Source organism: Arabidopsis lyrata (genome assembly GCF_000004255.2).
Source record: "Arabidopsis lyrata subsp. lyrata unplaced genomic scaffold ARALYscaffold_2, whole genome shotgun sequence".
Lineage (NCBI taxonomy): Eukaryota > Viridiplantae > Streptophyta > Magnoliopsida > Brassicales > Brassicaceae > Arabidopsis > Arabidopsis lyrata.
This window is the reverse complement of record NW_003302554.1, coordinates 15,752,751-15,766,239: the sequence shown is the minus strand read 5'-3', so window position 1 is coordinate 15,766,239 and position 13,489 is coordinate 15,752,751. Positions and strand designations below refer to the sequence as shown.

General features: G+C 39.5%; 4 protein-coding genes across 5 annotated transcripts; 3 read left to right on the top strand and 1 right to left on the bottom strand.

The window, feature by feature from the left end:
- Positions 1–1,465: 1,465 nt before the first annotated feature.
- LOC9324983 (kunitz trypsin inhibitor 1) lies at positions 1,466–2,506 on the top strand. The gene has a single exon (XM_021036023.1). It carries the CDS (start codon positions 1,712–1,714, stop codon positions 2,339–2,341), a length of 630 nt encoding a protein of 209 aa, XP_020891682.1. The 5' UTR covers positions 1,466–1,711; the 3' UTR covers positions 2,342–2,506.
- A 990-nt stretch (positions 2,507–3,496) lies between these two features.
- Positions 3,497–13,443, top strand: LOC9324980 (GDP-L-fucose synthase 1). Of its 2 annotated transcripts, XM_021036022.1 has the most exons (3): positions 3,497–3,522; positions 12,002–12,093; positions 12,277–13,443. In XM_021036022.1, exons 2-3 carry the CDS (start codon positions 12,072–12,074, stop codon positions 13,224–13,226), a joined length of 972 nt encoding a protein of 323 aa, XP_020891681.1. In that variant the 5' UTR covers positions 3,497–3,522; positions 12,002–12,071; the 3' UTR covers positions 13,227–13,443. The 2 variants fall into 2 exon arrangements, with proteins under 2 accessions (XP_020891681.1, XP_002888917.1); XM_002888871.2 differs by lacking the exon at positions 3,497–3,522 and having other exon boundaries at positions 11,961–12,093.
- Positions 7,853–8,416, top strand: LOC9323543. The gene is made up of 2 exons (XM_002888872.2): positions 7,853–8,053; positions 8,128–8,416. The coding sequence occupies exons 1-2, from the start codon at positions 7,874–7,876 to the stop codon at positions 8,365–8,367; spliced, it is 420 nt and encodes a 139-aa protein (XP_002888918.2). The 5' UTR covers positions 7,853–7,873; the 3' UTR covers positions 8,368–8,416.
- LOC9324981 (uncharacterized protein At3g43530) lies at positions 8,795–11,756 on the bottom strand. Its single transcript, XM_021036020.1, has 5 exons — positions 11,322–11,756; positions 10,126–11,058; positions 9,886–10,044; positions 9,253–9,796; positions 8,795–9,172 (listed from the first exon to the last, which is right to left on the bottom strand). The coding sequence occupies exons 1-5, from the start codon at positions 11,631–11,633 to the stop codon at positions 8,961–8,963; spliced, it is 2,160 nt and encodes a 719-aa protein (XP_020891679.1). The 5' UTR covers positions 11,634–11,756; the 3' UTR covers positions 8,795–8,960.
- Positions 13,444–13,489: the final 46 nt, after the last annotated feature.

The following is a 13,489-nucleotide window of genomic DNA, read 5'->3' as shown; positions in this document are numbered from 1 at the left end:
ATCCAAGGGCTAGAAACCAGAATCCTCTTGATTTCTCCGGTGTCGAATTGCACGTTAACTGCTTCAGGCAGGGGCTTGCGAGGGTCGATGAGAGTGAAAATCTTTACGACCTCGAGATTTGATTTGTTAGCCGTAGAGGGATGGAGGAATTTTGGATCTCCAATCTGTCCCACAATTCGTTCAAAACCATCATCGTTGAAAAACTGCAAAGGGACATTCCGCAACTCCAACCAAATAGGCGCGGAGGTGAGCTCTGGTTTAACAGGAACGACACCCGGCTCCCAATTTGCAACAAACATAGTCTGACCTTCTACTTGCCAGAGGCATTGGTTTAACACTCTTTGTCGGGTTTGAACATTTGGAATGCGAAAAAGGAAAGCATTGCCTTCCAAATTAGAGACAGAGATGTCCTTGAACCTTGGGCTCCAAATGCCATTAACAATGGTGTGAATCAGAGCTTGAGGCGGAGGGTCTGCGTAGAATTGGCCAATGATAAACGAATCCCAAGCTTTAAGATTTTTTTCAATTATTGAGTTTGGGATCTTGACACAAGTTTCTCCAGATGGCAAAACAAATGCTTTTCCCTTCTTTGATAGGCTTTTCGCTGATCCTTTGAAAAGACCAACCCAAGGGTCTTTACCTTTAACCGTCGAGGGAGCAATGGAGCTAACCGGGTCCGCTTTCTTTAAAGCTTCAACGGCAGGCTTAGATTGAGTAGAAACACCTTCAATCGAAGTAACTAAATGGAGAGAAACGTCCGATTGATGGACCGTAACTACATCATTTGTTTGACCTAGATCTGACGGAACTTCAGCTAGAGTCTTTTTAATGGCTGAGCCTGTCACAGTGACGGAGAAATTAAAGTTGCCAATATTGAGAAAGAAATTTTTTTTTTTTCTTTTTTTTGTAAGAAAATTTCATCACTTGAAGCATATACTTTGACATCTACTCATTAAAATTAAAAGTCTTATAATTCATAGTTCTGCTCCAAACAAAGATGATATGCACATGGCACTGACAAATTGAATTTATATATGAATATTTGCCTAGAGATCGAGAAAGAAAAATACATGACATGTATGGATTAGGATCAAAGTATTACTATCTCTTACGTGTCCATTTAGGTTGGTTTGGTCAAATTGAACTGCCATAGACACTAAAAAAAGCATAAACATATCTTGGTTTACATCCTTTGCAATTTTTCTATCTCTGAAAACGTAATTAAAACCATTGAACGAAACATAAACTTGTTTTAAGAAATTGGAATTGTAAGTTGTCAGGGACGGATAAAATTGAAAACTTACTATATCAAACTAGAATAGTAAAAAATTAAAATCCAAAATCCACACGTGGGGACACAGTGATCTCGACTCTAGAGTTAATAGCTGTCCACCTCCAGATTAGTCAAACACTTTGACAAAACTGAGCTTAACCAAAATATACAAATCAAAGAAACGTGTGTAGAATGTTAGTAGATATGATCAAGGTCATCTTCTCATTTCTCAATGTGTACTATGCTTAAAATCATATAAATATTGAGAGTTTAAAGATTACAAGCTAAGCATATATACACTAGCTATCAAAGCCGCCTCACCTAGTCTCCATTGGCTAAAATCATACTAACGTGTTTATAAATAAGTATTACATCAACCCATATTTTCTTCATCCACAAATAACCATTGGCTATACTATCACAAAAACTACCAAAACCATGAACCCTACCTTTTACTTAGTTCTTGCCTTAACCGCGGCTTTGGCCTCAAACGCATATGGTGCCGTTCTCGACATCGACGGCAACACCATATTCCACGAAAGTTACTACGTTCTCCCTGTCATCCGTGGCCGAGGAGGCGGCCTGACTCTAGCAGGCCGCGGTGGTGAGCTATGTCCTCTCGATATCGTGCAGGAATCTTCAGAACTCGAGGAGGGCATTCCCGTAAAATTTTCAAACTGGAGGCTTAAAGTTGCATTCGTTCCCGAATCAGAGAACCTCAACATCGAAACAGACATCGGAGCCACGATCTGCGTTCAGTCAACCTACTGGTGGGTCGGTGATTTTGACCACGAGAGGAAGCAGTACTTCGTTGTGGCTGGTCCTAAACCAGAAGGGTTTGGACAAGATTCGTTGAAGAGTTTCTTCAAGATCGAGAAATCTGGGGATCTTGGTGCTTACAAGTTTGTGTTCTGTCCTCGGACTTGCGACTCTGGCAGTCCAAAATGCAGCGATGTCGGGATATTCGTGGATGAACTCGGCGTTCGTCGTTTGGCTTTAAGCGATGAGCCTTTCTTGGTTATGTTCAAAAAAGCCAATGTGACCGAAGTTTCGTCAAAGACTATGTAAGAGGACAAGCCTCGATCTTTATTTACTAAATAAACAGACCTCTCTGTTATTTTTTTTTCCCTTTGATAAACACCTCTCTCTGTTTTCTTGAAAACTACATATTGAATAAAGAGAGCTAGTGAAGCACATGCCCATTTATTAGATGTTCAATCATGTTCACTTCTCCATTTTAATGCCCGATATAAATCAAAGGGAAAGAGTGCATGGACGCCCCTTTAAATAAAAACAGCTAACAATACGTGCCCTCATTTATTATTGTGTATTTAATAAGAGAATGAAAGCTTTGAAACAGTAGCTATTCTCTAGAGAATTCTGATAGGGGTCATGTGACCCCACTCACTCCTTCCTACCTCCGCCCCTGGCCATAGCAGACACGTTGGCCTGCGCTAACTCAAACTACTGGCGGGTGATGGCTGGTCCGAAGCCAGAAGTATACGAAGAAGATGGTTTCTTCCAGATACAGAAATCTGACTATCATCATCACTACAAGTTTTCGTTTTGTCCTGGCTTCGCAGGAAGCAGAAAACTTTCATGGCCCAGCTATGGATGCACCAATGTTGGGATACATCAGGATAGATTTGGCGTTTGACGTTTGGCTTTAAACGATGGGGATTACTGGCAGGTTGATTACTGGGTTATGTTCAAGAAAGCTAATGAGACAGGAGAGGCTTTGTCCAAACCCATGCCTATGTGACAGAAAAATTAAGAGGGATAATAGTCTCTCTGTGTTTTCAAATATATAAATTAAAAGAGATAAGACTGAAAAATAAAACTTGTGTGTGTTTTTCTCTGTTTCCTTTGTTCATCAAATATTGTAATAAAAGATCTTTCCGCTGTTTCTTTTAATTTTGTTCTCGGGTTCAAGAGTCAGATAACTTGGAAATTGAACAGATTTTTTTTTTCACTTTTGTTTGGTTTATAGCTAGGAACATTTTAACAACCACATCCACGCATATAAGTCGATCATTAAAACTTTGGTTTAACAAACCAAAACGTGTGGTTCATGAATATCTTGGCATCTAGTAATATGCTATCAAAACAGTTAGTAACAGATGGGCCTGTTTTGGTGGGCCAACGAGATTTGGATGAGTCGATTTTAACATAATGGGTGAAAGTCAACGGTTTGACAGATCCCTGGACCTAAAACGTTTTTTTTTTAAGGTATAAAATCTTGCTGACCAATAGACGAGGCACAGGCTAGTTTGCCACTGAACCGGAAATGTTAATCACGACTGCCATTTTAGAGTCTCAATGCCACCTCTCAATAGGATAATACTCCTTTACCCTTAATGAATTGAAAAAGAAAGAAAAAATAAAAAATAATTGAAATCGAGAAATGAATTCTCGATCCAATCTCGAATCTGTGTCTTCCCTTCCCCCGACATTGTTGAAGATTCTCCCCGGAGCTGAGAGCTCGAGAGAGTGACTGACATTTCCGGCGCAACAGCTTTACTTATCTCCGCCATTGTTGGATCGAAAGATCGAGAGGTCGACAGATTTGCAGCTCGTCTACTCCCGAAACGCTCCTCCTCTGTTTTGGTTAAGTCATCCATTTCGCCGGCTGTCGCCTCCTCCGTCGCAGCGTCTTCTTTCTTCCCCTCCATTCTTGGATCTCGATTGAAGCAAGTAAGTTCTTAGAAGAGTATTTTGATTTGCAATGGTAGAGTTTGGCAATGGTAGGTGTAATGTAGAAATCTCTAGATAGTAGGATTTATGAGTTCAATCGTGTTGAATCTGAGGGAAATTAGAATGTAGCTCCTCCTTTGTATCGTTTGTTGCAGAAGGTAATGGTACAACTGAAATTGAATAATACAACTGGTACATATATGATAGTGTAGTTCGACTGGTACAATTGGTATACCTGTTACAAGTGCTGTATCGAAATTAGTGATTTATTTTGTTCTATCTGCAGTGCGATGAAGAAGAAGATCCAGACAAACATATATTTTGACTATGGAGGGTACTATTCAGAAGAGCATGAGTGGAATTGCAACAATTCACTATATGCTATAATGTTTAAGACAACATCTTTGGAGAGAATAACATATCCAGTGTTGGTAGATAAGATCTGTAAGAAGATTGCTATAGACGGAGCGAGAAGGAAGATGAAATTGAGTTACATGATATGTAAAGGAAGGAGAGAGTCTTATATTTTAGATGATGAGGATGTTTGTATATTCTTAACATCATTGGATAAAGAGGGATTTAGACCAATTTTGCATGTGGAGTTATGCAATCTTGAAAGTAATCAGATGGTAGAGCTAGTACCAAGAGTAGAGAGAAGAAGTTCATGCGGTTTGAATTATGGGGAAGTGGCTGCCAATGATGTAAGGACTGATGATGTAAGGACTGATGATGTAAATAATCAAGGAAACTTGAGTACTTTTAGATGGGGGGAAGGATCAGAACAAGAGAAAGAGCCTGCTATAGGTAATGAACCGATTATTGAACAGCTCATGATAGAGAATGGTGTAAATGAAGATTGTGAGAATGATGTTAGGCATGAATATGTTGAGCTTTCACGGCCTGTACAACCAAGTGAGGAAACAGTTAAAGAATGGGAAGATGGTATGGTTTTGGAAAAAGATCAAGAATTTCCTTCTAAGGAGGCTGTATGGGATTTGGTTAATAGAGCTGCAAAGGCCGAGTTGTTTGGTGTGAGATGTGTGAAGTCGGACCCGGTGCGACTTATGATTGAATGCAGTCAAGCTTCCATGGGTTGTGAATGGTATTTAAGAGTTGCTAGAATAAAGAAATCAGATTTTTGGAGTGTAAGAGTTCACAAAAACATGCATACATGCTCTAGGTGTGAGGAGAGTACTAGATATTTTAAACAAAAAGGCACACCACGATTAGTAGCAAGTGTTTTGCATGAGGACTTCCGTGGTCAATTGAAAACACCGGATCCTAAAACCATCATGACTCTTGTTAAAGGAAGACTTGGTTTGGATTGTTCATACTCCACCGCCTTGAGAGGGAAAAAACAACATGTTAGTGATATGCGTGGGAACCCTGAAGTTTGCTACACGATGTTGTATGCTTATCTCCACATGTTGAGAGAGGTGAATCCTGGGACAGTAACGGAAGTGGAATTGGATGCAGAAGAGAGGTTCAAGTACTTATTTATCGCTTTAGGAGCAAGCATTGAAGGGTTTAAGGCAATGAGGAAAGTGTTAGTGATTGATGCAACTTTTCTGAAAACTGTATATGGTGGGATGTTAGTTATTGCAACAGCTCAGGATCCTAATCGTCACCATTACCCCATTGCGTTTGGTGTAATTGATAGTGAGAATCATGCTAGTTGGAATTGGTTTTTTAGAATGTTGAGAAAGGTAGTACCGGATGAAGATGGTTTGGTTTTCATAAGCGATAGACATCAAAGCATCATCAAGGGAGTGATGGACGTGTTTCCAAACGCATCACATGGTCATTGTATATGGCATTTGTCCCAAAACCTTAGGCCAAAGTTGACTGGGGACAAGGACGTAGGTGTTGATAAATTCAAGGAATGCGCTCATGTATATACTAAGACCGAGTTCAACATTCAGTATGGTGATTTTAGGAGAAGGTATCCTAGAGCTGCTGAATATCTAGATAATTCTATTGGGGTTGAACAATGGGCTAGGAGTCATGCTGAGGGAGACAAGTACAACATAGATACTAGCAACTCCGCAGAGTCAATGAATGCTGTGTTTAAGGAAGTAAGGAAGTACCATCTATTACCGATGATTGATGCGATATTGGAGAAGTTTTCCGAATGGTTCAACAAACATCGAAAAGATTCTGCCAATGCATCGAACACGACGCAGGTGGTGCCTGTTGTGGAGAATATATTACATATCCGATGTCCTATAGCTGCGAAGTTGACGGTCACTGAGCTTAACAGCTACCGACGCGAATATAGCGTAATTGGAGTTGATGGTTTAACATATTTGGTGGACTTGGATATGAAATCTTGTACTTGTAGGTGTTTTGATATAGACAAGTACCCTTGCATCCATAGTATAGCCGCAGCCATTAAGCATTGTCGGAATGAATGGAGAACCACGGAAGTAAGCATATATGGTCTTTGTTCGAAATATTACTTGATCGAGACGTGGGCATTGGCATATTACAAAACGATTTACGTTGTGCCGCATGAGTCTCAATGGACTTTCCCAGCTGACTACGAGGAGAAGATCGCAAAACCGCCGGATTACAAACCAAAGAAAGGTAGAAATCAAGAAACCCGGTTTCCATCCACCGGGGAAAAGCGACGAAAGAGGACCCAAAACAAGGCACAGCCTGGCATTAACTTGGAGAGTTGGTTGCAGCCCCCTCCCAATGATGAGAATGGTTAACTTGAGTTTCTGTGTTTTACTTGTATTTCTCGCATGTGCATTAACAATTCAGCTGGTTCAACTGGGTTCAACTAAGAACATGTCTGTGTCTCGTTTGTGCATTAACAATTCAGCTGGTTCAACTGAGTTAAGCTAAGAACATGTCTGTTTGTTTTAAGTTGTATTTCTATTCGTTTATATACTGAGTTCAGCTATTACAAGTATGCGTCCATAAGTTTAGCTTTAACTATTCAACTGGTTCAACTTGTACAGCTACGATAGTATTATAAAACAACATATTTAAAAAAAAAAAGAAATAAAATAATAATTCTATAATATAATCATAATAGAATTAACTTTTAAAGAAAATTTAAACATTTGAATACAACTTTTAAAAAAATCTATGGAAAATGATGTTCTCACACAAACAACCCCTTATAGTATAAGGGATACTTGCTATAAGATAACCTAAATCATAGTGAAAGAAGTTGGACAAATGATTTGGTAAATATAATATTATGTAACCCTTGGATATGCCAAATAATTAAGAATAATCATTTGTCCAACTTATAATTAGTTATTTAAATACTAGTCCAACTGAAAACAAGAAAAAGTGTTAAAAGTCCAACTATGTTGCTCCTAGTACAACTGGACAACTATGAGTATATTCAGTCATGGGTCCCTCATATTTAATACTATTAAACAAGTACAGCCGCCAAAGTACAACTGTTTATTTTAAAAAGTATTTTTTGTTTATTTTAAAAAGTATTTTTTGTTTTTAGATATTCTTTTAAAAGGAAAAGGAAGATAGATCGATAGATCTAGGGTTTTATTATAAGCTCTGTCTCCCTCTCTTACCTAGTTTCTCTCTCTCTCATTTGCGAAACCCAAAAAAGTAGAGAAGTAAAATTCCGGCGAGCGAGAGCGGAGATCCCGACGGCGAGAGGAGAGATTTCGGCGAACGACTCCTATCTCTCAAGGTTGGTGCTTTCTAATTCCTAGATCTAGGGTTTGGGTTTGTCGATTCGGATTTGGATCTAGGGTTTTCTTATTTGGGGTTCTCCGTTTTTGATTGGGTTTGGGTTTGTAGATTCGGATTTGGATCTACGGTTTTCTTATTTGGGGTTCTCCGTTTTTGATTTGTATATCCTAGATTCGGATTTATATCTATGGTTTTTAAATTTCTGATTCTTCTTGAGGAGTTGCAGTGAGAATGCCAATCAGTTATACTCAAAGCTCCGAATCGGAGCCGAGTGAGGATATGAGTTGGGCAAGAGCTGACGGTAATTGGGGTATTCCGAGATATTGTTTCTGTGGAACCTACGTTAAGCTTGTTGTGTGTACCACTGGCAATAATCAAGGAAGAAAGGAATACAAATGTCCAAATTTTGAGGTATGATGAATTTTTTTGTATTGTTGATGATGAATTCGTTTTTCTTATGATTGATGAATGATGCTTATGCTTAGGATGGTGGAGAACACCTTCAAAAGTGGTGGGATGATGCGGTTAATGAGGAGTTTACTGTCGTCCATAACAAATTTGAAACCCAGAAAGAATCAATCCACCACGCTTACCAAAATCCTATGTTGGAGTCCCTTCGCGAGTCTGTTCGAATTATGCGTGCTCAAGTCGATGATCTTCAGAAGCGTTTGGAGGAGAAAGAAACTGAGATTGGTAGGCTGAAGGAGTTGCTATCTAAGTGGTAGTAATAACCACTTATGTATTTATGTATTCCTCTAAGAAATCTTTGTAGACTTCTTATGTTTGTAATAACCCTATGTAGACTAATCTCCTTTATTTCCTATTAGTTTCTTAAGTTTGAACTAGTAACCTAGTTTTATTTCTAAATGTTTAACAAGTATTTATGCCTTTGCTTTGACATAGTTGTACCACAAAGTTGTACCGTCTTGACCAGTTGTACCGTCTAGTTGTAAATGTCAAATATTTGACCTAGTTTTATTTCTAAAAGTTGTACCACAAGTATTTGACCTAGTTTTATTTCTAAATGTTTAACAAGTATTTGACCAATTTTATTTCAAAAGTTGCCTTCGCTTTGACATAGTTGTACCACGAAGTTGTACCGACTTGACCAGTTGTACTGCCTTGACCAGTTGTACCGACTGAACACAGTTGTACCCAAAAGTAGGAAATCTAAAATTAACCAAAATAACAAGTACTAACTCCAGGTACAACCAAAATAACATCAACAATAGTTCCTACTTGTTCAAAACACAAATAATCATGTCCAAAAGATTTTTTAGTTTTTTCCTACACCACCAGCACACATCAACCATAGTTCTTACTTCTTTCTCCTTCTCTTCGGCTGCACTTCCACAAATGGTGTCTTAATATGTTGGGAAGCTGCCCTTGTTCGCTTTTGTCCGGTTGCTATTACAGGTCCACCCTCTTGCTGCAACATCCTCTTTGTCTTCTTGCCCTTCTTCTTCTCTTTTCCTTTCATCTCTTCCTCATTCTTTTTCTCCTCCTCATTCTTTTCCTCCTCCTCATCACCTTCATACAATGTACAAAGAAAACAGTTTATTAGTCCACTTTAAGAGTTCAATAAATAACCAAGAAACTTCTACACTCACCTTGTTCTGGAACAGTTGGAGAAATGGGATTATACAAAACCAATTCCATGGTTTGACTCATCTGCCCACCCTCAAAATCAGTTCTTGTCCCATATTGTGTTTCCAGAGGCGACCCATATGGCGGAAACACCGGACTATGATATCCCTGAGCTGCCACAGACACTTCAAGAGTCTTCACTCTAATCTCCATATCCCTAAACTTCTCCTCAATGGCATGAAAGCCATTGTTCACCACCTCTGTTAGTGAGGCAAGAGATGCAACAACTTTAGCAATATTAGAACTCTCTTTCTCAGGGACTTCTTGCTCAGGGGCTTGTTGCTCAGGGTCTTCATTCTCAAGAAACTTATTACCAATCTCTCGGGACGCCTGGTCCAGCTGGTACATTCCTTCCCACCATATCTTTTTCTTCTTTTCTACTAGACGCTCTCTCCAACTGTCAACAATGATATCAATCTGCCCTAGGCCATCATCAACATTATCTTCAATGATTCCAGCCAACAGAGATTTTTCATATTGGTCTGGTACCAATATGCTGTCAATATCCTGTGCATACACACACATACATTTAACTTAGAGTCTTTGTCAAATACATGACACAAACCAAATAATCAAATGAAGACAGAAACTCTAACCTTGCTAGTCCCAAGCTCTTGATATATTTCTTCCAAAGGGATACCTTTCATGGCAGATTCTTTAAACTTGTGCTTGCACATCCTTGGACAGTCATTTGCTGCACGTACAAGTACTCTATATTTCAGTCCAAGATGTGGAATAGCCTCATAAGCCAGAATCTACAAAAAAACACACACAGTTAATATCATAAAACAATATATACAACTTCAAATACTCAGACATCAAAAACAAAGGATTACCTCCAAAGGTACAATGAATCCACTAAAGCTAGGTTGAGCTTTAGGTTTGACAGACCCATTCAAATTCTTCATCATATTCCGGATCCCTTTCATACATTCTGAGAATGAATACCTGCCCCATGGATATGTCTCACATGCATCCAAATCATCAACAATCCTTAAGAGAAAGGATTCTATGTTTCCATCACTTTTTGAGCTTGCTTTTAGTATCTTGCATAAGAAATACAAGACTACTAACTTCTTCTTATCAGCTCCTTTCCAACTCTTCTTTCCCTTCAACTTAGCTAATACATCAGATGCCTTTATCTTCTCAGTCCTTTTGAAGATTCTCTTCACAAACCTCAAATTCCCCATTTCCTCATGCTTCTCCGGGTATTCCTTGCAATTAAACCCAGTTAGCAACGCATGCTCTTTGATGGAATACCTAATAGGTACTCCATTAACCACAAACCAACACTCCCTCTCAAGATCTGTGTCAACTGTGCGCAGCATAAGCATCCACATGCCTTGAGTCATGTGGTTTGGCTCCCTAGGCATGTGGAATACATGCTTGAACTGAGAGTGACTTCTGAACCATATTGCCTCGTCTTTAAACTCTTTCTCTATCAAGTTCACTGTCTCAGTCACTTTACACCTAGTTCCTATTTTACACCCTTTGGTGTATTCTGAACTATCTAAGCACATCTTCTCTGGCGGAAGTGGCTGGGAATCATCTTCATCATCATCATTATCATAATTATCATCAGCTGTTATACCAGCAACGTCCTTACTAGCTTCAGCAACCTCCTCCTCTATACCATCTTTAGCAGCAGCCTCCTCCTCTATACCAACATCCTCTTCAGCCTCTATATCATCTTTACCAGTACCAACATCACCATGCTCATCCTCTTCACTAGCATTACCTGCAACATCATCCTCTTCCTCATATGTATCCTGCATATTCAAAACATAATCGTTGAGTTTAAGTTGTTGAACTACTTGTCTCAAAACACACAATTCAAACAAGTATATAATCGGGATAAGTTGAACTAGTTGTATCAAGACACATAAATTCAAACCTATATATTCTCCGCTTCAATTATACCAAGAACTAGCATCAAAATTATATATACTCATATTCAAAGACAACCTAATTCACTAGTTGAACTAGTTGTACCTTGAATACCATTAATCCATTCTCAAACTAATGTATATACCTGAGCAATTGTAGGTTCTATCAGACTCTCATTTGCAGGTTGACTATCGGAATCCTCGGTCTCTCCTTCTGTCGTTACTCTTTCCAACTCGACGGTTTCTTTTGCAGGTTGGCTCTCGGAAGCATCAATTGCTGCATCTTCTATCAGATCAATTTGAATCCCGACGGTTTCACTTCCAGGTTCACCATCCCCTGGTTCTCTCTGCTCTCCGGTTTCTTCTGTAGGCTCGACCATGGTACTTGAATCCACTGGCTCTCTCGGACGCGCCGCCGTAGATTCATATTCACCTTCGGCGTTTCTAACACGAGCCATTCCAAAATTTCTCAGATTTTCAATGGCTTTGGAAAAGGGCGGTGCGATTCACTGCGAAACTCGACTGAGACGAAGAGAAGCGAGAAGAAATCGAAGAAATAGGAGAAAATATCGAAGATTTCGAAGGATTATCGGAATGAAATCGGAGAAGAAGGAGATGAAATTGGAGAAGTTAGGGTTTTTCGAGAGAAAAAACGAAAAGGTTTCGTTTTTTTGGTTATAACGTTGGATATTTGTTTTGGTTTTTTCGTCTTTTCATAATTATGGATTTAAATCTCTTTAAATTTAATTCATCTGATAAAAAAAAAAAAGAAGGGTGGCATTCCAGGTTTTTTTTTCTCCAAAAGTGGCTTTCCAGCCATTGATTCATATCGTCTCCCCGATCTCTCAGCTTCTTCCATTGACAAATCTAGCTAGCCTTGGTCTCTTTGAACGAAAATGGCGGAAACCATCGGCTCAGGTACATCTTTCTCAATTAATCTGAATTAAAATCTTTCGTATGTCGACATTTGTATGGAATCTACGTGCGATTGTTCTGGAACTACAAATTAATGTATGGACGATATTGATTGATTTTGTTCGAGCCTCTTTCTTATGGTCTTTAATTTCGCAGCGTTTTTTTTTTATTTTTTTAATTGTGCAGAGGTTTCGTCGATGTCTGACAAATCCGCCAAAATCTTCGTCGCTGGTCATCGCGGTTTGGTTGGATCTGCCATTGCCCGCAAGCTTCAGGAACAAGGTTTCACCAATCTCGTTCTTCGAACACACGCCGAGCTCGATCTCACACGTCAAGCCGATGTTGAATCCTTCTTTGCTCAAGAGAAGCCTGTTTATGTAATCCTAGCAGCAGCTAAAGTTGGTGGGATTCATGCTAACAACACTTATCCTGCTGATTTCATTGGTGTCAATCTCCAGATTCAGACCAATGTGATCCACTCTGCTTACGAGCACGGTGTCAAGAAGCTTCTCTTCCTTGGATCTTCCTGCATTTACCCCAAATTTGCTCCTCAGCCAATTCCTGAGTCTGCTTTGTTAACCGCATCGCTTGAACCAACTAATGAGTGGTATGCTATTGCTAAGATCGCAGGGATTAAGACTTGCCAGGCTTATCGGATTCAGCACGGATGGGATGCGATCTCTGGCATGCCTACTAATCTTTATGGTCCTAATGACAATTTTCACCCGGAGAATTCTCATGTGCTTCCTGCTCTCATGAGGAGGTTCCATGAGGCGAAAGTGAATGGAGCAGAGGAAGTTGTGGTGTGGGGTACAGGCAGTCCGTTGAGGGAGTTCTTGCACGTCGATGATTTGGCTGATGCTTGCGTTTTCTTGCTGGATCGATACAGCGGGTTGGAGCATGTTAACATAGGAAGTGGTCAAGAAGTGACGATCAAAGAGTTGGCTGAGCTGGTGAAGGAAGTCGTTGGTTTTGAAGGGAAGCTTGGATGGGATATCACTAAGCCAGATGGGACACCGAGGAAACTGATGGACAGCTCAAAGCTTGCGTCTTTGGGTTGGACACCCAAGGTTTCTCTCACAGATGGTCTTCGCCAAACTTATGATTGGTATTTGAAGAATGTGTGCAGCCAATAAGTAATGGTTTCTCATATATATACACATCTCTTGAGTCTCAGGTAAATCAGCTTATCACCAACCTTTCTTTGAGATTCATGAATTTCTTTTTATCGACATTGATTCATTTAGAGTTTTGTTGAGGAATTTACCTTGTCCGAGATAAGACTTGCTTCTTGATGCTACATTTTTTGAGGAACTAAATTTTCGGATATCCGAGTCTGATCTATTATTAGCTCTTTTCTATACAAATTATCAACAAACCATTTGTGAGAAGTTTGAAG